We start from the raw sequence: 24,556 nt of genomic DNA on the forward strand, positions 1-24,556 counted from the left end.
TTTTTTAAACATCTGAACCAAGCACTTGTACTGTGGCTATTTTTATTTTAGAATTCTTGGTCTTGTTTAGAAAAGCAAAGAAACTAAATAAAAACAAACTCACCCAAACAAACGATGAAAGCCACCCAAATGTCTAACAGTGAATAGTTTTGTTAAATGAATTATGGTACTTCAAGTTTTAAAAAACACCAACATTTGACTTAAGAAGCTGTTAAATGGGAAAATACATAAAATTGTATACAAAGTACAATCCTAAATTTACCTCTTCTTAGACTGCGCATAAAATATGTATGTACTAAAGGCAAGTCAGGCTTTCCAGTAATACTATGACAGTTGTCTCCTCATGACAGGATTATTGGTGTTTTTTATTTTCCACATTTTCTAAATTTAATTTTATTTCATAATGAGAAAAAAATGTGTAACTTACATAGCACACTGAGAAATTTGGTCAGACATGCAGCAGTCTGTATGGGACAGTGTAGCCTAATTCACTATACTAGCTGTAATCAGCACTGTTTTTATGACCTTGGTCTTTTTTCACATGTATGTGAGATTCCCCTTGGTAATTCAATATAGTTTGCCTCAGTTTGATTTTTCTCCTTGTTAAGGTAAAAGTGAGCTTTTTAAAAATGACCAATTTCAGGAATAGCTTTTGTTTTGTAATTTAACATTTGTAATAACCCTTTGATCTGAAAAGTTAACTTTATAGGGTGAATTAATGAATTTGATTGTGTATTAATTTGGTGAAACACAAGTGATTTTGAAAATAATGTATTTCTAGTAACACTTGCTATTATTATTTGTGGCTAATCGGATTAATATTTATAGTAATAAGAATTCATTCATGGTATCATAAGCACAGTTTTAAAATTTCAGTTTTAAAATTAGAGGAAAAATGAGCATTCCTTGGCTCTGAATTTTTTTCTTATGACTATGTGTCCTTGTAAATATGCAGATGGCCTTGGCTGTAAAGAGGACTATGCTTGTCCTCAGTGTGAATCGAGTTTTACCAGTGAGGATATTCTTGCTGAGCATCTTCAGACATTACACCAGAAACCCACAGAGGAGAAAGAATTTAAGTGCAAGAGCTGTGGGAAGAAATTCCCAGTTAAGCAGGCTTTGCAAAGACAGTGCGTATATTAAAGAATATCTTTAAAATTATAAGCTAACGAAGTTTATTCCATTTGGCTTAACTCATAGTTTTTAACCTGTGTGTGTGTGTGGTGGGAGTGGGGAGGGACGCATGTTTATGTGTATGTGAGTGATTAAGCATTTTACATTGGTATTGTCATTAATTCATCTTTCTTTGTGTAGTATGTTGATTTTTGAAATATTCAAATAATGGATTTTAACATGTAAACACTGTTTATGGTAATTAGTTTTTGTCCATTTAATAATTTGCCATTATGTATCAAGTTTACGGGTTTAATCTAAAATTCAGATATGCCTAATTCAGTTAGTTCTTCGAGGTAACAGTTTTAGTTGTCTACATTTGATATTCCTTCTGGAATCTGTTAAAGAAAAGTTTAAGAAATAGAGAGTCTTCAAAATATAAAGAATTCCTGGACATTTTAGGGAACACTGTTTATTTGAGAGCAAATTTGGAGGAATAATTTAAAGATGCATAGGTACCAGATATAACAATATGATGAATTAAATTCCCACACAGAGCTCTGTACATTTCATTACTTTAACAATTTATATTAACAACATAAAATTATCTTTATTTAAATATAGGATCAGAAATTACTAAAAGTGAGAAATGCACATGCATTTGTAAAGTTTTTTACTCATTAAAGTTTTTTATTTTAATCAGATAATTGAATTCAAGTAATTTAAAAGCATATTTATATATTGGATGCAACTGTACACTATCATTTTGTTGAAGCCAGTTACTTCCAATATCATAGTAATATAAATTGTCCCATCTCATCAGCATGTCTTTCTTCTCTTATGCGCTCCCATCCTGCTGTTTACTTTCTTCCTCCAACCTTAGCTTCTCATTTTAACAGAATGTCACATTACATATGAGCAAGACCTCTTTAATATAAACTTTAATGTTACATTTTTGTGTTTCATTGAAGTAAAATTCTGAAATATGCTACATTTCATATTAAGACTGCATAGTTATTATATGCATCAACTTGTGCTTATAAAAATTGAGATAAAAATTGTGTTTAAAACCTAATAAATGTTCAGAGCATCAAAACTTATAGTAGCAGGATATTACATATTTATAAATTCTATTATACATTCTTTGAAAAAACAAGCAAGGGTGATATGCTTTTAAATAAAGTTTAGACATTATTTTGCGTTCTATTTAGCTTTTATTGCATTTAGTATTATAAATTTATACAAAAGTCACCCTGCTGAGCAAAAGCTTACGGTTAAATAAGATACCCTTAAAAATTTTGAAAGGCAAAAGCCAGAATGAAAAAAGGGATCATAAACATGACTTTATTCAGATTTAGCATAGTTTCATTTTTGTCTTAGAGTTCCAGTTTTTTGTTTTTTTTTTTCTCTTTTTCTTATTTCCCTTTAGTGTTCTTCAGTGCACAGCGAAAAGCAGTCTGAAGGAGTCTTCGCGAAGTTTTCAGTGCTCTGTTTGCAATTCTTCCTTCAGTTCAGCATCGAGGTTTTGTTTCTGTTATGAGATGGCTGTTATATTATTGTGGGTCATTTTTTGCATGCACACTTTTATGCTTCTTAGTAACCCAGTTTCACATGTCCACATAATTTAAATGCTTTTTTTCTTACCTGCATAGGTAATGCATGGAATGACCCCGAAACTCTGCTAGGAAGCATGTATTAGAAAATCTTGCTGTGATGTTTGAGTTTTGTAGGTATGTCTTCACCATTTCTTTTCCCTGTTCCGTTTTGCTGGTTGTCTTGTAGTTTTGAGCAGCACCAGGAGACTTGCCGAGGGGATGCCAGGTTTGTGTGCAAGGCTGACAGCTGCGGAAAGAGGCTGAAGAGCAAGGATGCCCTGAAAAGACACCAGGAAAATGTCCACACTGGTGAGGAGTCATTGGAGGGTCGTTTCCAAAGGGACTTCCTTTCCCCAGGCTGCAGCGATCTGTTTTTAATTCTCACTCTTAAGGAGAGAGCTGGCTTTTCCGTTGTGTTTCACACAGATGTGGAGTGCTGGCAGTGGATTTTTTTCTTTCACCGAATACTATTTCTTTCTCGAGTTGAATTTAGCAGCATTTGTTCTTTTTCTCATTTCTGAACTAATCATGACTGTGAGCCTTAGTTGGAGTCTAGTTATGTTTGAGTGGTCGGGTGCATTAAGAATTAATGTTTTTAAGTAACCGTTTTAAATGTTTTGGCATATGACATTTCTTTTAGAAATTCTTAAAATTTATCATTATTAAGTGATATCCTTCTGCCTTACTATTTTTACAGTGAAATCCAAATTTGAAAATGCTTACAGTTCTCCTAAGTTAGAGAAAATTACCAACATATTTTGACATTGGAATTGAATATCTTTGGATTAATTAAACAAATATTATTCAAATTCTATCTAATAGCTAGCTGAACAACAAAACAGATACAAAATTTGACTGTCACTTAGGTTTATCTGCTTAGCACATGGTACACTGACAGTAAATATATTTTGGCTTAGGAATTAAATCTATTGTAGTGGGTTAAATAGATGGTTGTATTGTCCCAGTTAACTTTTTACTTCTTGTCTTTTTACCTCTGTAGATTTCCTTCTTAAAGGAAGTTGAGAGTAATGAAACCCTGCATGTTCTTCTGTGCATATTCTTTGCTCATGTGTTTACTTTTGCCCTTGACTTCTGGGAAGTGGGTGGATATGTGTCTCTGGATGTAGGGGAAAGTGGATTTCTTTTCTCCCTTCAGTTATTTATTCTCACATTTAGGTGAAGATGATAATCTGCACCCAGCATCTGTGTCTTATGTTTGTTCATTGTCCAAAAAGTATTAACTTTAATAATAATACAATTACAGAGGCTTCCATGAGCACAACTGCTAGCTGCGACTTTGCATCATTGGTTGGGCTGCATTTTAAGTGTGACCTGTGGTGAAAGCTCTGTGTGATGGAAGTAGGGCCTTGTGAAATGCACCTCCAGCTTGCTGCCCATCACTAGGCTTTTACAGTGTTCTAGTTTCTTTTTTTCCTTTTGAAGAATATGTGGCTGATTTAGGGAAGATGGCATTTTCTGAATTCAGTATACTGGGACATTCCCTGTGATTGCAAAAGGCAAGAGTAACTTTTTGATAAACTTGCCTTCATTGTTTTTTGATTTCCAATGCTGTTCTAGTTAAAATGCTATTCTTAATTTTCTTCATCTATGTCTGCAATATATTGTAATAGAACTTTCATGTCAGTTTTAAAGTTTAAGTTTGCTGAACTAAGTAAAAAACCAGATGCATATGAAAGTCTGGAAACTTGCATTCTTATTACTGTGCATGTGGTCTTCAGGCTGTGCTGTAAGCACAGTTTCTTTAAGGCTTCTTGTAGTTGGCCTTGCATATTGTAATATTACTGATTCTAGAAATTTATGTTGATTTTTTTAGGAAATAATTCATAAAAGGAAATCTTGTTTTTTATATATATTTTTATTTGTGAACCATATAAAATGTGAAATCTTGCTGTATTTTAGCTAAAGGTTACTATGCCATATGTTTTGCTGGGGTTGGTACATGATGTCATTCTCTCATTCATAGTACGTCTCTTGCTTCTTTCCTTTCCTCCATGGGCTACACAGGCATTTGAGGAAATAGTATTCCCTATTGGAGATAGCAAAGCAAAGAAGCTTTCATATACATGGTTATAGAATCCTTTATTATAGAAAGGCAAAGGCACTCAAAGAAAGAGATCTTTGATGGCAAATGTTTTTTTGTTAAGGTAATATGAATTGAGGATGATGATTAGAGAGAAGCTGAATTTTTAAATATAGATCACATTTTTCCATAGAAACTGTAGCATGTGGTAGGTGGGTTCTCAGACCAGCTCCTGGAAGCGTACTTAGCCCACAATGTGTCGAAACTTGAATACTTAAGTGATTGTCTGTTCAGTGCAGTTGTATTCATTTCCTCACTTGGCTTACTGGCGTACTGTGTTCCTTAATGTTTTTGAAAGTTAAATCTGAAAGTCAAATATCGGATTTATCTAAATAGGAAACTTAGGACAGTATAACATCTACGTATGGCTTTGCCGGTTCTGTTATCCATGAGCCTAGGGGAACTGGTAGAGCAATGTGGGTCCTCACAGTTACCTAAGAGGAGATAGAGAGTGAAGGGGCCAAGCTCCTCAATCACTTCCCATCTTTCTCTTTTGCTTAGATTCTATGGTCGCATACAAAGAGACTTTGCATTTATGGGAGATACCATTTATCTACATTCTCAGATGAATAGGAATACATGTTTCTTGTGTGTCTCCTCAGAGGAAATAGGATTCTTCTATGGTGAAGAAGAGGAACAGCCATGAAAGGAGAAAGAAAATTGAAGAGTGGGGATGGGGGTTTGATACCTACAGGTGGAGCCATGTCAGGAGTGCAGGAGTAAAGTGAGAGGAGTGGATGGAGAAATCTAGTTCATCTCCTATCTCGTCCTCTAACCTACCCAGTGGGAAAGAATAGGGCCTAGTATCAAGGAGCAGCTGCTACAAGGGCTAGAATAGGGCAGTAAGATAAGGGTGGAAGATGGACCAACCAACTAGTGGGAGCTGGAAAAGAAGGAATATTCTTTCTGAATGGTGCCTCTTGTATGATATGTTTAGGAAATTGATGACCAAATCTATGCTATCAGATAATCATTTTGCCTGGGAGAATTTTCTCCTTTAGTAGCCATGTTACTTTTCAGTCACTAAGAAGCATTTTCTTGGCTATCATATTTAGTCTGCTAAAAACAGTGCATTAAATGTAATAGACATCTTGAATAATAAGGCAAAAATTCATATTTGCCATTTCACAGTGTATTTCTCTGTCATAAATGCAGTCCTATAATAAAATAAAATCATTTTTTAATGATGGTTTTACTTGTTTTAGATTTGCTTCAAAATATGGAGAAATGGGGGTGTGGTTGGGGTTGAGGTTGGGGCAGGAATGGCCATGGGGAGCTATTGTTGGGGCTAGATGATAGACACATGGTGGATCATTATACTATATGCTTACTGTTTGTATATTTGAAATCAGCCAATTAAAAGTTGAAAACACATTTTATGGTTATTCATTGTGGTACATTTGATATTCTTATTATATCACATTTAATAATGTTTGCCTATTCATTTCTATAACTGCAAAATTTGAAGTATGAAATGAGCTACTATAAACATAATCACTACATAAGAAGACAGAATTGGGCTTTATTTGTGTAATAGTATGATTGCCAACATATTGTTTTATTGTATTTTATTTCTTAAAATTAATTTGATAAACATATACTTAGAGATTGTATAAGACTCCAGTGCTGGATAGAATTGCCTATAAATTCTATCTTAAAAACCCAGATGATTAAATAAAATATTCTGTTGAAATATAAAAGAAAGTAACACAATTTATGAATTAATAAATTTAGTTTTTTCTTTTACAAACATATTTAGTTAATTTTAATTTTGATTTGAATTCCTTATGGATATATGCTTTTCTATTTTAATACTATACCATATTAGTACATGGAAAAGTGAATGGCCTGTTTTATATATGTAGATAGTGGTATATGAAGCTATGAAGATCTCTCAAATTTAAAAAGAAAGTTTTTACACAGAATGAGAGAAAATATTTGCAAACTACCCGTCTGACAAGTGATTAATAACCAGAATGTAGAAGGTGCTCAAACAACTCAACGGGAAAAAAATCAAATAATCTAATTAAAAAATGGACAAAAAAATCTAAATAGACATTTTTCAAAAGAAGACATATAAATAGCCAACAGGTATGTGAAAAAATGTTCAAAGAAATTAATCATCAGAAAAAATGCAAATCAAAACTATAGTGATACATCATCTCACCCTAGTTAAAATGGCTTTTATCCAAAAGACAGGCAATAACGAATGCTGGGGAGGGTGTGGAGAAAAGGGAAGGCTTGTACATTGTTGGTAGGAATGTAAATTAGTGTGGCCTCTGTAGACAATAGTATGGTGGTTAGTCACAAAACTGAAGATAGAACTACCATATGATCTGGCAATTTCACTGTTAGATATACCCCAATGAAAGGAAACCAGTATATTGAAGAGATACCTGCATTCCCATGTTTGTTACAGCACTATTCACGATAGCCAAGATTTGGAATCAACCTAAGTGTCCATCAGTGAGAGAATGGGTAAAGGTAATTTTCTTAAGTGGAGTAAGCCAGGTACAGACACACAAATTTCACATGTGCTCACTTATATATGGAAACTAAAATTAAAACTATTAAACTCATGAAGATAGAAAATGAAATGATGGTTTCTGGAGGCTGGGAAGGGTAGCAAGGGCAGGGTGAATAAAATGGGGATAGTTGTAGGTGTAAAAGTATAGTTAGAATGAATACAATCTGATACAATACAATTTGATAGCATAACAGGGTGACTATAGTCAACAATAAATTATTGTATATTTAAAAATAACCAAAAGAATAGAATTGGAATGTTCTTAACACAAAAAAATGATAGATGCTTGAGGTGATGGATACCCTGATGTGGTTATTACACATTGCATGCCTATATCAAAACATCACATGTACCCTATAAATATAGGCACCTGCTATGTACTCATAATAATAAAAAAATTATGAAAAGGAACATAAGTTTCTGCATTCTCTTAGGAGGTTGGGTCTTTATTCTGAGGGCTCCCCTATATACATGTTAAGTAAATTTGTATGTCCTTTCTCTAATTAAAAATAATTAAATATAAGATTTAAAATACAACTTACTCTTTAAGTTTAATGGATATATCTACAACACTGAATAGTTTAGAATTCTAATTTATGAAGATGAACTTGCATATCACCTAAAATACTATTTGTTGCTCCTTTTAATAGTTTCATTTAAATCATGATGGTATTTTATTTCTATTTTAGGGGATCCTAAGAAAAAGCTTATATGTTCAGTGTGCAATAAAAAGTGTTCTTCAGCATCAAGCCTGCAGGAACATAGAAAGGTCAGTAAGATAAAGATTAACTTTCATCACAGTTTAATATCTATCTTTAATAATTTTAATATATTTTACAGTTAGTATAAAAGCTACCAAGTTATTTTGATGTGAAAAGATAATCTGAAAAATAAATAGCAAATATTAACTGTAACAACATTAGCAACTAGTTAATAGAATTTACAATAAAATATAATTAAAATGAAGTTTTAATTTTTGTTCTGGTCATGACAAGGTCCAATATATTTATATTATATTTATTATAACAAAGATGTAAATGATTATTCTTAATTTCACATACTTTCTTTTAGCATAGCTACAAGCATGAGATATTTTAGTATTTACAAAAGGGAAGAGATGGTATTAGAGAAAATAAAATTTTACTTTTATGGTTTATAAAATGAATTTTATCTCTGTTTATATATGGATGTATTACAAAGTAATTTGACAGGGCTTAAAATTTGTATGATTTTTAATCCAGATCCCACCATGTGCTGTGGATTTAACTTATAATGTGTAAGGTAGCTTAATTGTTGTATTGATATGTCTGAGGTTATGTCTTGTATGTTTAGCGATTTTGATCCTTAAAGTAGAAATAACAGGACAAGCACCAGGCCAGGAATCAGGGTAGTGGGTTTCTTCTTCTGTCACTAACCTTCCATGTAACATTAGGCCTTTCTTTTCCCGTTTATAAAATGGGACACTGAATTGATCAGTATTCTCTTGTTTATTCTCTGTGTGCCATAAAATTACTTTTTTTTTTTTTTTCAGTTTTCAAGTAGCAGTGTATTTTAAAATTATACTTTAAGTTCTGGGGTACATGTGCGAACTTGCAGTTTTGTTACATAGGTATACACATGCCACAGTGGTTTGCTGCATCTATCACCCTATCATCTACATTAGGTATTTCTCCTAAAGATATCCACCCCATTCCCCCACCTCCTGCAATCCCTCCCCTAGTCCCTTACCTCCCAACAGGCCCCAGTGTGTGATGCTCCCCTCCCTGTGTCCCTGTGCTCTCATTGTTCAATACCCACCTATGAGTGAGAACATGCCATGTTTGGTTTTCTGTTCTTGTGTCAGTTTGCTGAGAATGAAGGTTTCCAGCATTATCCATGTCCTTGCAAAGAATATGAACTCATTCTTTTTTATGGCTCCATAGTATTTCATGGTGTATAGGTGCCACATTTTCTTTATCCAGTCTATCATTGATGGGCATTTGGGTTGGTTCCAAGTCTTTGCTATTATGAATAGTGCCACAGTAAACATACGTGTGCATGTGTCTTTATAATAGAATGAGTTATAATCCTTTGGGTATATACCCAATAATGGGCTTACTGGGTTAAATGGTATTTCTGGTCCTAGATCCTTGAGGAATTGTCACACTGTCTTCCACAATGGTTGAACTAATTTACACTCCTACCAACAGTATAAAAGTGTTTCTGTTTCTCCACATCCTTTCCAGCATCTTTTGTTTCTTGATTTTTTAATGAACACCATTCTAACTGATGTGAGATGGTATCTCAATGTGGTTTTGATTTGCATTTCTCTAATGACCTCTGAGGAGGGGCTTTTTTTCATATGTTTGTTGGGTGCATAAATATCTTCTTTTGAGAAGTGTCTGTTCATATCCTTTGCTTACTTTTTGATGGTTTTTTTTTTCTTGTAAATTTGTTTAAGTTCTTTGTAAATTCTGGATATTAGCCCTTTGTCAGATGGGTAGATCACAAAATTTTTCTCCCATTCTGTTGGTTGCTGGTTCACTGTGATGATAGTTTCTTTTGCTGTGCAGAAGCCCTTAAGTTTAATTAGATCCCATTTGTCTATTTTGGCTTTTGTTGCCATTGCTTTTGGCATTTTAGTCATGAAGTCCTTGCTCATGCCTATGTCCTGAATGGTATTGCCCAGGTGTTCTTTTAGGATTTTTATGGTGTTCAGTCTTATGTTTAAATGATTAATCTAACTGGAGTTAATTTTTGTATAAGATATGAGTAAGGAATCCATTTTCAGCTTTCTGCATATGGTTATCCAATTTTCCCGACAACGTTTATTAAAAAGGGGATCTTTTCCCCATTGCTTGTTTTTGTCAGATTTGTCAAAGATCAGATGGTTATAAATGTGTGGCATTATTTCTGAGGCCTTTGCTCTGTTCCATTGGTCTATATCTCTGTTTTGGTACCAGTATCATGCTGTTTTGATTACTGTAGTCTTGTAGTATAGCTTAAAATCAGGTAACAGGATGCCTCCAGCTTTGCTTTTTTGCTTTTTTTACTTAGGATTGTCTTGGCTATGCAGGCTCTTTTTTGGTTCCATATGAAGTTTAAGGTAGTTTTTTTCCGATTCTGTGAAGAAAGTCATTGGTAGCTTGATGGGGATAGCATTGAATCTATAGATTTCTTTGGGCAGTATGGCCATTTTCATGATATTGATTCTTTCTAACCATGAGCGTGAAATGTTTTTCCATCCGTTTGTGTCCTCTCTTAATTCCTTGAGCAGTGGTTTGTAGTTCTCCTTGAAGAGGTCCTTCACATTCCCTGTTAGTTGTATTCCTAGGTATTTAATTCTCTTTGTAGCAATTGTGAATGGCAGTTCACTCATGATTTGACTGTTTGTCTGTTATTGATGTATAGGAATGTCTTATTAGATTGTTTAGAGGTATGGAATGCTTTCTGAATTTGTGTGTCCTCCTTGTGCAGAGGCCATGCTAATCTTCTTTGTTACATTCCAGTTTCAGTGCTGTTAAAAACTGACCCAAGAACAGAAAATCAAACACCGCGTGTTCTCACTCATAGTTGGGTGTTGAGCAATGAGAACCCAGGGACAAAGGGAGAGGAGCATTACACACTGGCGTCTGTTGGGTGGGGCTAAGGAAGAGACAGCATGGGGTTGGGGAGGTCGGGGAGGAATAACATGGGGAGAAATGCCAGATGTAGGTGACGGTGGGATGGAGACAGCGAACCACATTACCACATGTGTACCTATGCAACAATCCTGCATGATCTGCACATGTACCCCAGAACCTAAAGTACAATAAATAAATAAATAAACAAACAAATTTTTAAAAAAAGGAGCACTGAGACTGCTTTTAAAAGATTTTTTGCCTGGAATACCCATCCAGGGGACCCTTTTATAGGTCTTTTTTCCTCCCTCCCTATCACCCTTATGGCTTCTGAAGCAGAACCCTTGTGACTAAAGCAATTCATCTTCTGAAGAGATAAAAAAATGAAGTCTACTAGAACAGATGTCTTCTAAGTATCCTCTTTTATAATTCTATGTTTTATTTCTCTGACACATTTAAATCTTAGAGGTTGAAATTTAAGCTATTTTATCAAATAGAGCAATGGTTGCCAACCTTCTTGGTGCTAGGGACTGCTTTCCTGGAAGACAAGTTCTCCATGGACAGGGGGTTAGGGGAGGTAGTTTTGGGATGATTCAAGTAAATTACATTTATTGTGTACTTTATTTCTATTATTATTACATTATAGCATATAATGAAATAAAAATTATACAACTCACCAGAATATAGAATCAATTAGAGCCCTGAGTTTGTTCTCCTGGGAGTGATAGGAGACAGTGACAGATCATCAAGCATCAGAAACTCCTATGTGATGTTAATGGAGTACAGAAACCATAACTTATGCCTCTGAGTGATCTTTGCAGAATGTTAGTAAGTTGCTAGCTCAATGTAGCCCTTCCTCCATTTCAGTCATAGTGCTTCACTAGTCAGCCTTTCCGAATCCATAGGCAACTTTTGTTGACTCCAATTGCAACTTTCCTTATAGTTTGGGATGTCCAATGTCTAACAGAATTTGGTTGCAGTATTTTTGCCTTGCTAGTAGATGATGCTTTATGACAATGCCAAATTATAGTATAGTATGGTATCTTTTTTTTTTTTTTTTTTTTTTTTTTGAGATGGAGTCTCGCACTGTCGCCAAGACTGTAGTGCAGTGGCATTATCTCGGCTCACTGCAATCTCTGCCTCCTGGGTTCAAGCAATTCTCCTGCCTCAGCCTCCCGAGTGGCTGGGAATACAGGTGTGCGCCACCACACCCAGCTAATTTTTTCGTATTTTTAGTAGAGACGAGGTTTCACCATGTTGGCCAGGATGGTCTCAGTCTCCGGACTTCATGATCCACCCACCTTGGCCTCCCGAAGTGCTGGGATTACAGCAGTCTAGTATCTTAAATTATTATATATTATCTCATATAATGATAGGGTATGTTATGAGTCTTCTTGAAAATAATTTGGGAGTTCAAATTTTAAAATATTACCCTCCAAATTAATTTGATACACTGTATATTTTATAAAATCTCATATATACTTTATTTAGCATTTGGCATAATTAAATAGTATTATTTGTCATTTTCACTTTAAATATGATCTTTTCATTAAGACTTTTAAAGAATATTAAAAATAGCTTTGACTTGAATTTTTCACTATAAATGAGATAGTCAGTACAAAAATGGTTTAATATATAGTAGATGTTCCATATATAATGTTGGAAATATCAGTTTAATTCAACCTTGAAAAATGTTTCACGGTGAAGCCACGAGAGTTAAGAAGTGAACAGTATTTCATTTAAAAATGAAACAAATGAACAGCGTTTTCTTTAACAGTTTCTACCTTATATATGGATTAATATTTTTTATAATTTTCTACATCAATACCATTTTAACATTAAAAATGAAAACAAGCAAAAGTTTTCATTTATATATGACTCAGAAGGTATGACATCTCTTAGACTATCTTGTTTGTCATTACAAAATTATATAGTATATATTTCAGAAACAGAGTTTAATTATATAAATCTGCTTTTACTATATTTAAATTAACGTTACAAGTCATATCACTGGTCCTCAAACACAGGTATTTAACCGAAGCCACTGTGAAAGTCTTTGGTGATTGAAGAGGCTGCCTTTAACATGCCTCAGGCTGGAAGGTTTTCTTCTGTGCTGTGGGGCACTAGCATTCCAAACGCTTGTGCAGGCATGCAGGTCATCATGCAGAGCCCACATGCTTTCTAAAGTAACTCTTTGGATTCCAGATATCCCCTCATAGATGCTATTGCATCTAAGCAGGGGAGATAAGTCAGACTCTTGTGGAATGACGTATTTTGGCTTCTGCCTTGTTTCTCTACTTTTTCCCTGCTTTTCGTAACTGAATTTAATGACTCATCGAGAGTCAGACCTGACAGAAGCAGAGGCTGGTTGGCAACCTTCGACCTGCCACGTGCTCAGGCATTGAATTAAGCCGTGGGCTGCAGGCCTGGGATCTGTCAGCCTTGTCCCAGCATCTGTTTCCCTGCCTTGAGGCCTTCTATGGCCACTTATATCAAGAGAACCATTTATCAGGGGCCAGCGGAGTCCTCCACTCGTTACTGATGTGCTGTACCAGTTCAGGGACTTTTGCCGAGATCTTTCACTCTGTACTGTTGTTCTAGTTATTCTGCAGGGACACTGTCTTGGCTTCTTGCACAAGGGCCTTTGCTTCTCTGGGATTTAGTATTTTAAGCTGGACCTTTAATGAGGTTGAAACAAAAACATGACTTCACCACAACCATTTTTGAATATTTAGCAAGATAGTGTGATGACGTTGTTCATTGGGATGATCAGTATTTCTAATATAATATGTAATATATTCCTTTTAGAATTGAATACTTGGTTTCTGAAAAACTAGACTTCTATTTTTCATACCACCTATCCAGTTTCTCTGTGTTAGTGTCTGGGAGGGAAAGAACTAACTTAATATTCAGTTCTAATATTTATATTAGCCAATTGTTTACTAAAGTTATATCCCCCCTTATTGTGCTTTTAACGTACATTTTATTCTGTATATTTAAGTTATACAACATAATGTCGTGAGATTCACATATAGTTAAAATGGTTATTTTAGTGAAACATATTAATGCATCCTTTATCTCACATAGTTACTCATTTTTCCTCTTGTGGCACAGAGCAACTATAATCTCATTTAGCAAAAATCCTGACTATAATACACTATTATTAATTGTAATCTTCATATTGTCCATTAAATCTTTAGAGTTATTCATCCTACATATCTGCTACTTTGGATCCTTTGACTAGATTTCCTCATTTTTAAAATTGTAGTGTTCCTGTCATGTGAGACTTCTTTTTTTTTTGAGACAGAGTCACTCTGTCACCCATGCTGGAACGCAATAATATGAACACAGCTCACTGAAGCCTCAAGTTCCCAGGTTCAAACGATCATCCCGCTTCAGCCTCCTGTGCAGCTGTGACCACAAACATGTGCCACCACACCTGCCTAATTTATTTTTTATTTTTTTATAGGGACAAGGTCTCACTTTGTTGTCCAGGGTAGTCTCAAACTCTTGGGCTCAAGTAATCATTCTGCATTGGACTCCCAAAGTGCTGGGTTTATAAATGTGAGTCACGGAATCTGGCTCATGTGAAACTTTTATTGTGAACTAAATGCTTTTCAGAATCCTATCTCTTCAGTCTTTTGCTGTAATTAATGTTGCACTCTCCACTATGTACATTTAAGTTTAGAATATTGTTGTCTACTGTAAAGGGAGTATTATTAACTGGATGCTACATATTTCCAAGTCCAAATTTGTGCATAACAAAATAGTTATTATATATTAGGTATAATTTTTACATAGCATAAATTTAATTATGTACTAATAGGACAGTTATATTACATTTTTAAGGACTATGAATCTTATGCCTCAAATGATATTTTTTTTACTAGGTAACTTATGTGCATTGCATTTTCAATGTATACAGATTAGTGTGAACAAATTAGGGCTGAACTATATAATATATAGTCTGGATATTGCAGTAAAAACTAGTCACATGTTTACACTTTTGCTTTAGAGCTATGTAATTTATTAGGCTTTGACAGTTGATTTAACTGTTTAACTTTTGCAGATTCATGAGATATTTGATTGTCAAGAATGTATGAAGAAATTTATTTCAGCTAATCAGCTAAAACGTCATATGATCACTCATTCAGGTAAACTATATACTTTTTTGTTTATATGAATATCATTACAAAAGAATTACATTGTCACTTTTATAAACTCCAAGAGTGGTAATCGGGGGCCCTAGATATAAATCCTACTTTGGACATTTAGTTACTTAATTCTCTAGACCTCAGCTTATTTACAGAGCAAAGGTGTTTAGAGTAAATGATATTGAAGATCTCCAGAATCACCATGTAATTTGTCACTTATTTGTCCTTGAGCTTCAGTTTCTTTATTTTTCATCTGTGAAATGGGATACTGGTGCCTACCTTTCAAATTAGCCGTGAAGGTTAAATGAGATCATTTAGGTATTGTGCTAGCAAAGTGTCTGGCATTTAGTAGATATTCAAAAATTATAATTCCTGCATTTCTAGATACTTTTACATTCTAGCTAAGGTACTAATAAATGTTATTAAGAAATCTATAAATACATTTTGAGTATATAAATTTTTAAAGCTATAGTTTCATTTAAGCAAGTTTTAGGAATAGGTCTGTTTTACTTAATGCAGACTAAAAAAATCAGCTCCAAAAATAATTTTTACTTTATGGAGTCTCTAGAGTTTAAGAAGTCTATAATTTAAGGTGATTGAAGTCAGAATGTTTTTGAATATGCACTTTGTAGATACATATGAGTATTTTAGTAATTTAAAATCAAAGATCAAAACCTGTTATCTGGTAGGTATGCTTTATTTGATACATGTTGTGTATTTTTTATTTCAGTGTCAATGTTATATGGATATTGCATAAATATGGATTTTACATGCCAATCTAAATGTTTGGTTCCTGCTGAGCATTGGAAGCTCTGCCTCCATGAGGCCTGTGTGGCCCAGGGGGAGGCAGCTGTGTTCTTTACCTCCATCCCTGTCAGGTCACTTTCTGCATTTGAGGCCCTGACCCTGATTTAAACTGTCACGTATCAGCATGGTTTTCATCTGGAAATAGGATTTCTTCCATAAATTTAAACCTTTTCTTTATATCTAAGCCACTTTAAAATTTCAAAATACATCTGTAAGATAACAGCTCATATTTCATTTGGTAGTAGGCACATTTGTCCTAACATAGGTAGACTGGGTGGTAGATGTTTTTTAGTTGTTTGACCATGCTTTAGTTTACTTACCATAAGAATTAACTTAAGGTAAGGATGTTCCTTTGCATATGTATATATATATGCATATATGCACACATACATATATATATATATATATATATATATATATATATACATGAGATTGTCTGCACTCTTTTTTTTTAACAGAAAAACGACCCTATAAATGTGAGATTTGTAATAAGTCTTTCAAGAGGCTTGATCAAGTGGGTGCTCACAAAGTAATACACAGTGAAGACAAACCTTACAAATGCAAACTTTGTGGAAAGGGATTTGCCCACAGAAATGTTTACAAGAATCATAAGAAGGTAAAAGCTTATTAATACTATTATTGATTTTTATGGATTTGCTGTTGTGATTTTCAGTTTTTACCTTTGAAAAAGCTTTTGCATATCTGGGACCTACGGTATATGATGGATCGCCTGGGGAAGATCTTCTGCATTGTATCATTCACTTGGGCCATAACGCCTCACTGCCTCCTTTCTGTCTTCCACTCTCTTTTGAAACTGTCCTCATAAGCAGAGTACCTAGTTTTTCTTAACATAGTTATTAAATTAATTTGTGGGCCACGGGATTTACTAATTACAAAGTCTTTATTCTGTTTCTTCTTTCCATAAGGTTTGATAATTTTATTTACATTATCTTTTTGAAATTCTCTTCATCCTCGGGATCCTTGTAGTATGCTCTGCTAGGTCTTCTGCCAATTTCTGTGAACATTTTTCACTTCCTTTCCCCTCAGTAGGTTATTCTGGATTCTGTGCGTGTGAACTTCTGTGTTCTCTCTCCTTAAGAAATGTCCACTACATCCAAGACTTCTGCTATCAACACCATACTGATGAATTCCAAATGATTTATTTTCTTTAATCCCAAGTTTCAGACTCACATTTATGACTGGGCATCTTTTAGAAATAATGAAATCAGCATGCCCCAGAATGGCTTTTTCTTTCCCGTTGTCCGAGATAACTTCTCTTTTGGAGTTTCCTCTTTTAATGACAAAAGCATGTAATTATCTTAGTCTCTTTATTCATTATTGGTCCCTTTATAAAATTAGAAGTCAGATATAAAGACTCTACCCTTTGCAGTATCTCATCACCTTCACAATCATCCCTTCCTTTACCATTCCAACATCGTGATTATTTTTCCTCCGGATTGCTTTAATACTCATCTAATTAGGCTTGTCACTTCTTGCTGCAATCAGTCCTACCAGGCAAATCGTCCCAAAGCATCACTCTAGAGTATCAGTCTCATACTCTAATATTAAAAGTAGATTGCTAGTGCCTACATATGTGATAGTATGTACACCTTCACCTGTCATTCAGAGTTCTCTAGATCATGACCTCAACCTACTTCTCCATCTTTTATCCTTTTATCTGCATTAACCATACCTAAAACAACTAAATATTTGCCTTCCTTCTGTGTGACCTTCTCTTTCCTTCTCTCCACCTTCCTCTTTTTCAAGTTATTAATGTCCTAGTTTCTTCTGTTGATTTTTGTTTTCATCTCTCATATTTTACCTTTGCTCAAGTTGTTGTTTCAGAATGTATCATGTAGTTAAAACATAATGCTTGAACTGAATTCAGGAAATTTGTCCAATGATAGTCAACATCTTAGAAATGCATGTAAAAACATTTTTGTGATATACAAAATATTTGCTTATTGATTTTGGTTGATGTATTTTAGTATGCTATTAAATAGCAGGTATATGATCTTTTAAAAATAACTTGTTATTTTTTTCAGTTATACTCCATGGGGATTATAATTATGATATTTATGGGATACTTCCAAAGACTTTATTTTATCTCTTTTGAAATCATTTAAAAATTATACCAATTTCAGCTTTAGTCCAAAAAGAGAAGTAAAAAGACAGATTTACCAAATATTAGTGTTGTTATAGTGTCTTAAATTGTCTCTGCCCAATTTCTTCTTTACCGTCTTTATGTGTACCTCAAGCATTGTATAGTCAGGACAGGACTGCGTTCATTACTGCTGCTTTCGAATTACATGACTGTAAGAAATTATCTGGCTAGTTTCCTGTTCAGTCTCTGGAACCCTCTTACTCCTTTCTTTGATGAAACTGATCTACCCACATTTATGAGTTTTTCACAGTTTGGCTCATGTTATATGCCATATGGGAATTTGGCACAGGATCTTTGCACCATGTCTTATACTTTAAGCCATAAATCATATAAAAGTAATAATGATGTCTTAGGAAGCATAGAAGCAATGATGCCTATAATTTCCAAAGTGGAAAGTACATTCAATCCTTCTGCCCTAGACAAATGTGTTTCTTACTGTGTTATGATCCTAGCCTATATTTGGCACTGTTATATGAAAATACCTGAAATATTCTCCAAGAATCATATAAAAACAAAAGATCAATCTTTTTTTCCATCACAATCATTAAGGGCTAGTTGGGAAACATAAAAGTAAGGATATGCCACAGAAATCAGAAAAAAAAGGTTAAGAGTCAGTATGATCCTTATATTTGAGTATGCTCAAGGGTTGTTACTTTAAATGAATTAATGATTCTTTTGTTTATTTGAGTATGTAATATATGCATTTTTATTATACTTATTTGAGTTATTTTGGGTTGGTTCTTCTCTTTTAACATTTAGACTTGCTTGAAAAATGGAATATTATTTTTCGTTGTGATGATGATAGCATATAGAGAAATTTAATTTATTTTATTTTTATATTTTGAAATGGATTCTCACACTGTTGATCCTTATGAAATGTCAACTACATCCATGACTTGAAGTGCAGTGGTGCAATCTTGGCTCACTGAAGCCTCTGCCTCACAGGTTCAAGTGATTCTTGTGCCTCAGCCTTCCAAGTAGCTGGGACTACAGTCATACTCCACCATGCCTAGCTAATAGAGTATATATATTTTTTTGTATTTTTACAAAATATATTTTTAATAGAGATGGGGTTTCACTATGTTGGCCAGGCTGGTCCAGAACTCATGATGTCAAGCAGTCTGACTGCCTTGGCCTCCCAAAATGTTGGGATTACAGACATGAGCCACAGTGCCCAGCCAGCATGTAGAGAAATTTTAAAGGGGTGGTTTTTATTTTGAAAATTTAGTTACTCATTTCATCATCTTGCCAGTTATGTGGGTTCAATAGGTTACTTTTTCTTCTCCTTCATTTTTCTGACAATGATTTTATCTGAATTATAGTTGTATTTTAGGATCTAGCTAAAAAAAATCATTTATCTGGATTCAAATATATTTTGATTCTGTAAATCACAGTTTGACCAATTAGAAGCTCTATTAGTCTTCACCCTCCATTGTGTTTCCTATCATGTATAATGCAGAGCAAAATTTGGGTGGTATACAGTGCTTCCCTCCTCCCGCTATAGGATACATGTTTAGATGTACTGAGCCTTGGATCCTAGAGCTGACACTACTTGCTTGATGATGGAAGTGAGTATGGAGGAGTTTTGTCCTGATGAAGTAATAAAGAAGCTTCTGGGGGACAGGCGTGTGTCTGTTCAAATAAAGGATATTTTTTTCTGACCTTTTACATAGACTTCCAGGGATGAAACTTTAGAGGCTTATGAGGAAATCTAGTCACAGCTTCTCCTGGAATAATTCCTTGTGGGCCTTAATGTCTCATCAATTCTTTTTCAAATTTTGGGCCATGACTACTTTGTGCATCTTGAAATCAATGTACTGAGTGATGACTGGCCATTAAAAAATAGAATAGAAAATAGAGTAAAAGGTCATTCAATAAAACAATACATGTGTGTGTGTGTGTGTCTGTGTGTGTGTGTGTGTTCAGTTCTGGAGTCAGAATTATTTATCTGGTCACAGTCAAACAAGATAAAACGCAATATAGTTCACTCTTTGCCTGGGATAAATTTTATTAGACCTTAAAGTAAGAAGTTTTTCCCCACAAATATGGTTTAGATTCTAATTATTATTATTATTATTTTATTTTTATACTTTAAGTTTTAAGATACATGTGCAGAAGGGGCAGGTTTGTTACATAGGTATACACATGCCATGGTAGTTTGCTTCACACATCAAACTGTCATCTACATTAGGTATTTCTCCTAATGCTATCCCTTCCCTATTTCCCTACCCCTCAACAGGCACTGCTGTGTGATGTTCCCCTCCCTGTGTCCATGTGTTCTCATTGTTCAACTCCTACTTATGAGTGAGAACATTCAGTGTTTTATTTCTGTTCTTGTGATAGTTGGCTGAGAATGATGGTTTCCAGTTTCATCCTTGTCCCTGGAAAGGACATGAACTCATCCTTTTTTATGGCTGCATAGTATTCCATGGTGTATATGTTCCGCATTTTCTTTATCCAGTCTATTGGTATTTGGGCTGGTTCCAAGACTTTGCTATTGTGCACAGTGCCACAATAAACCGATGTGTGCATGTGTCTTTATAGTATGATTTATAATCCTTTGGGTATAGAACATCATGGATTACATTTTAAAATCAAAATATATGGTTTAAGTTTAACATAGTGAAAAAAAAGAGTTCTTCACAATTTCCTGGAAAGATGTTATCTTGGAGGCTGAGAGATGTTCACTCAACAGAGTACAGCCACTCTTTCCTTTAGCTTTTGCATCAGGTTATTCTTCTTTGGTGATGCTGCAGGAGAGATGCTGCACCATTCATTTAAGGTGTTGCTGTATTGTACAAAATCACAAGCTGCGCACATTATGAGGGACATGCAGGATTTGAACCTGACAGAAGGAACCACAGATACAGGTCACTATCCAAAGCTTATTTAGCTAATGGCAAATTGCTTACCCAATTTTAATTGTTCTTTTTCTTAGGTTGATGATGAGATAGCAATGTACAATTTAAAACAATTTTTTTCACATTTTTTTCTTTATTGAGGCATAATGAGTGAAATTTATGTGTGTTTATGGTGTACAGTGTAATGTACACACACACATTGTGAAATGATTACCACCTAATTAACGTATTCATTGCTTACACTTATCTTTTTTGTAGTGAAAATATCCACAATCTATTCTGTTAATTTTAAGTGTTCTCCCTACAAAAAAAGGATAAGCATATGAGATAATGGATATGTTAATTAGCTTGATTTAGCCATTTCACTAAACATCATGTTGTATACCATATAAATACAATTTTTATGTGTCAATGAAAATAAAGATCTACTTTCTTAGCAGTCTTCAAGTACATACCGCATTATTACTGAATGTAGCCACAATGCTATCCTACAGCAGTCCTCAACTTTCTTGATGCCAGGGACCAGTTTCATGGAAGACAGTTTTTCCATGGACCAGTGTTGGGCAGGGGGTGGTTTTGGGATGATTCAAGTGCATTACCTTTATTGTGCACTGTATTTCTATTATTATTACATTGTAAAATATAATGAAATAATTATTTAACTCACTATAATGTAGAATCAGTGGGAACCCTCAGCTTGTTTTCCTGCAACTAGATGGTCTCATCTAGGAGTGATGGGAGACAGTGGCAGATCATCAGGCATTAGATTCTCTTAAGAAGCATGCAGCCTACATCCCTTATATGCACGGTTCACAATCGGGTTCGTGCTTCTGTGAGAATCTAATGCCACCACTGATCTGACAGGAGGTGGAGCTCAGGCAGTAACATGAGTGATAGGAAGTGCCTGTAAATACAGATGAAGCTTCACTCACTTGCCCGCCACTCACCTTCTGCTGTGTGGCCTGGTTCCTAAAAGGCCTTGGGCTGGTACTGTGGGGTCGGGTATAGCAGGGTCGGGCACCCTCTGCTGTAGTATACATCTCTAGAAATTCCTTATCCTGTGTAACTGAAACTTTGTATCGCTTGACCAACATCTTCCCATTCTTCCCTTCCTCTGTCCCTTCACCTCTAACCCTAGTCCCTGGCAAGCACCATTCTACTCTCTGCTTCTATGTGTTCAGCCTTTTTAGATTACACATGTAAGTGAGATCATGCAGTATTTGTCTTTCTGTGCCTGTCTTATTCACTTACCATAATGTCCTCCATGTTCATCAATGTTGCAAAAGATGATCGGACTTCTTTCTTTTTTAAGGCTGAATAGTATTACATTGTGTCTACATACCACATTTTCTTTAGCCATTCTTCTGTCAATGTTTTTATATCTTGGCTGTTACTCCATGAACATGGGAGCCTAGGTGCCTCTTTGACAAGCTGATTTCATTTTCTTTGAAGATGTACCCAGAAGTGGGGCTGCTGGATCATATGGTAGTCCTAGTTTTAACTTTTTCGTAAACTTTCATACTGTTTTCTATAATGGATATGCTAATTTACATTTCAACCGACAGCATACAGGGGTTCCAGTATTTCTTGCTCTTTTAGTAGATGCCTTCCAAAAATAACTTCAAAATCATACATACATTCATGATAGTCAGTTGTGGAACTTGGGTTGTGAACCTTTCCTGTACTACCTTCTCCTGCCTGCCATGGTTTCAGTCCCCTCACCAGTGGAGTGACTACCTCAATACAGTAAATACTGTATACATTATTTAATTATTACTACATCTACCACTATATATGAAGGCCAGTGACCCTAACTGGAAGACAGTTTGTAGACTGAGGAAAACACAATTTTTATGTTCATTGTAATGCCTTTGGCATACTTCAGGTCACCATTTGTAATGGGTTTGCACATAGAAGATTGGTTATGAGATAGTGTGTGTCTTCAATTTAAGCTGCTATTACAAAATACCTTGGGCTGGGGGGTTTAAACAACAAACATTTATTTTTCACAGTTCTAGAGGCTGAATAGAGTAAGATCAAGGTACTGGCAAATCTAGTATCTAGTGAGGGCCCGCTTCCTGGTTTGTAGATGTCTGTCTTCTTGTATCCTCACGTGAGGGAAAAAGAGGAAGTGCAAGCTCTCCTATCTCTTCTGAAAAGGGCAGTAATCCAGTTTACAAAGGGTCCACCTTTGGAACCTAATTACTTCCTAGAGGCCCCACCTCCTAATACCATCACGTTGGGGGTTAGGATGCAACATGGATTTTGATGGGACACAAACATTGAATCCATAGCAGTGAAAATGGTAGTGGTTGGGTAGCAGAGCCAGAGGGTGAGGGTCAGAATTGGCAAAGGTGGACATTGGAATGGAAAAGAGAAAATGAGATGTCACTCGGTGGTCTGAGGCTGAGAAGAAGTTTCAAAGTATTAGATTAGACAGAAAATTTTCAACTGAAGTATTCTACCATAGAAGGCACCTCCTTCATATCTCCTATAAAATCTCTAGTGACGTTTGCATTTCATGCTAATGTTTTTGTGTACGAGGAAGTTACTTTAGGTGAGTTTGGAGAAGAACAGAAAAGTTTCAGCTGTCCATCTGGGAGATAAGTATATTTAAAAGTAACTGGTATTATGACACATATGTATCATTCAGGAACCTACTTGGCCTCAACATATGATTTGGAGGGATGCTTATGTTCATATAAACCTACTCATTTTTTTGTAACCATTGCTATTTTGAGTAATCATGCAGTGAATATTCTTTTACATAAAACTTTAGAACTATGCTGAGTATTTCTGTGCATAGATCCCAGGTGTGGAATTTCTGGGTCAAGTAGGAAGTCTGTGTTATGTTTAGATGCTCCTACCCATTGCCTTCTGAAAAGCTCTACTTAACAGTATACAAGATCATCAGTAACATTTAATTTTGTTAGTCTTTTATTTTCAGTCTGAGAATTAAAAAGTGATTCTCATCATATTTATGATGAGTAAAATAGTGTGTGTGTGTGTGTTTTCCTGGTTTTGTTTGGTTGTTTTCTGTTTGTTTGTTTGTTTTGGGCAGGGTCCTGCTCCATCACCAGGCTGGAGTGCAGTGGCACGATCTCTGCTCACTGCAGCCTCTCCTTCCCAGGCTGACCCAGTCTTCCACCTCAGCCTCCTGAGCAGTGCATTCCACCACACATAGCTAAATCTATCTGTCCATCCATCTGTTTTATTTATCTTGCTTGACTCAATATTCACCAAATATTTGGAATCCTATTACCATTTTAGTATCTGTAAAAATTCTACAGATTTACGCTATATAGAAAACTATTTCATATTCAGGAACTGACTTTATTATTTATAGAACGTGATTTTTTTCATAAGACGAAAAGTGCTCCCTTGTTTGTCTCTTTGAACTTTAGGAATCTTTACGTATTTCTTTATGGATCGTACATAAATCTCAATTTAAAAATTATGAATTTCTTTAGCTATCCTGCCTAGAAGTTATCTACTAGAGGAGCTATGAGTTGTTACACATGAGTTAGTAATATTAGTCTGCATAAATTTCTGTAATTTGTGCAGAAAATTCTCCTTTATACTAACTGTGATGAGTGTGAAAACTCTATCTTAATGAGTGAAACTACAGGTTTATG

At 34.9% G+C, this 24,556-nt stretch overlaps 1 protein-coding gene and 1 non-coding gene across 5 annotated transcripts in view; one reads left to right on the forward strand and one right to left on the reverse strand.

Moving 5' to 3' along the window:
- Positions 1-24,556, forward strand: part of PRDM5 (PR/SET domain 5) — a 215,679-nt gene that overhangs the window by 99,588 nt on the left and 91,535 nt on the right. For 2 of the 4 annotated variants that reach the window (XM_074396953.1, XM_074396951.1), the window contains exons 5-10: positions 956-1,130; positions 2,543-2,635; positions 2,896-3,017; positions 8,026-8,105; positions 15,005-15,089; positions 16,355-16,512. In XM_074396953.1, the coding sequence (XP_074253054.1) occupies positions 956-1,130; positions 2,543-2,635; positions 2,896-3,017; positions 8,026-8,105; positions 15,005-15,089; positions 16,355-16,512 (713 nt within the window). The remainder of the gene's footprint in view (positions 1-955; positions 1,131-2,542; positions 2,636-2,895; positions 3,018-8,025; positions 8,106-15,004; positions 15,090-16,354; positions 16,513-24,556) is intronic. The other 2 variants (XM_074396954.1, XM_003936222.4) reach the window with 1 other exon arrangement.
- Positions 10,748-10,857, reverse strand: LOC120367847 (U6 spliceosomal RNA). The gene has a single exon (XR_005582119.1). It is a non-coding gene; the product is annotated as a U6 spliceosomal RNA (small nuclear RNA).

The sequence above is a fragment of the Saimiri boliviensis genome, chromosome 3, assembly GCF_048565385.1.
Source record: "Saimiri boliviensis isolate mSaiBol1 chromosome 3, mSaiBol1.pri, whole genome shotgun sequence".
NCBI lineage: Eukaryota > Metazoa > Chordata > Mammalia > Primates > Cebidae > Saimiri > Saimiri boliviensis.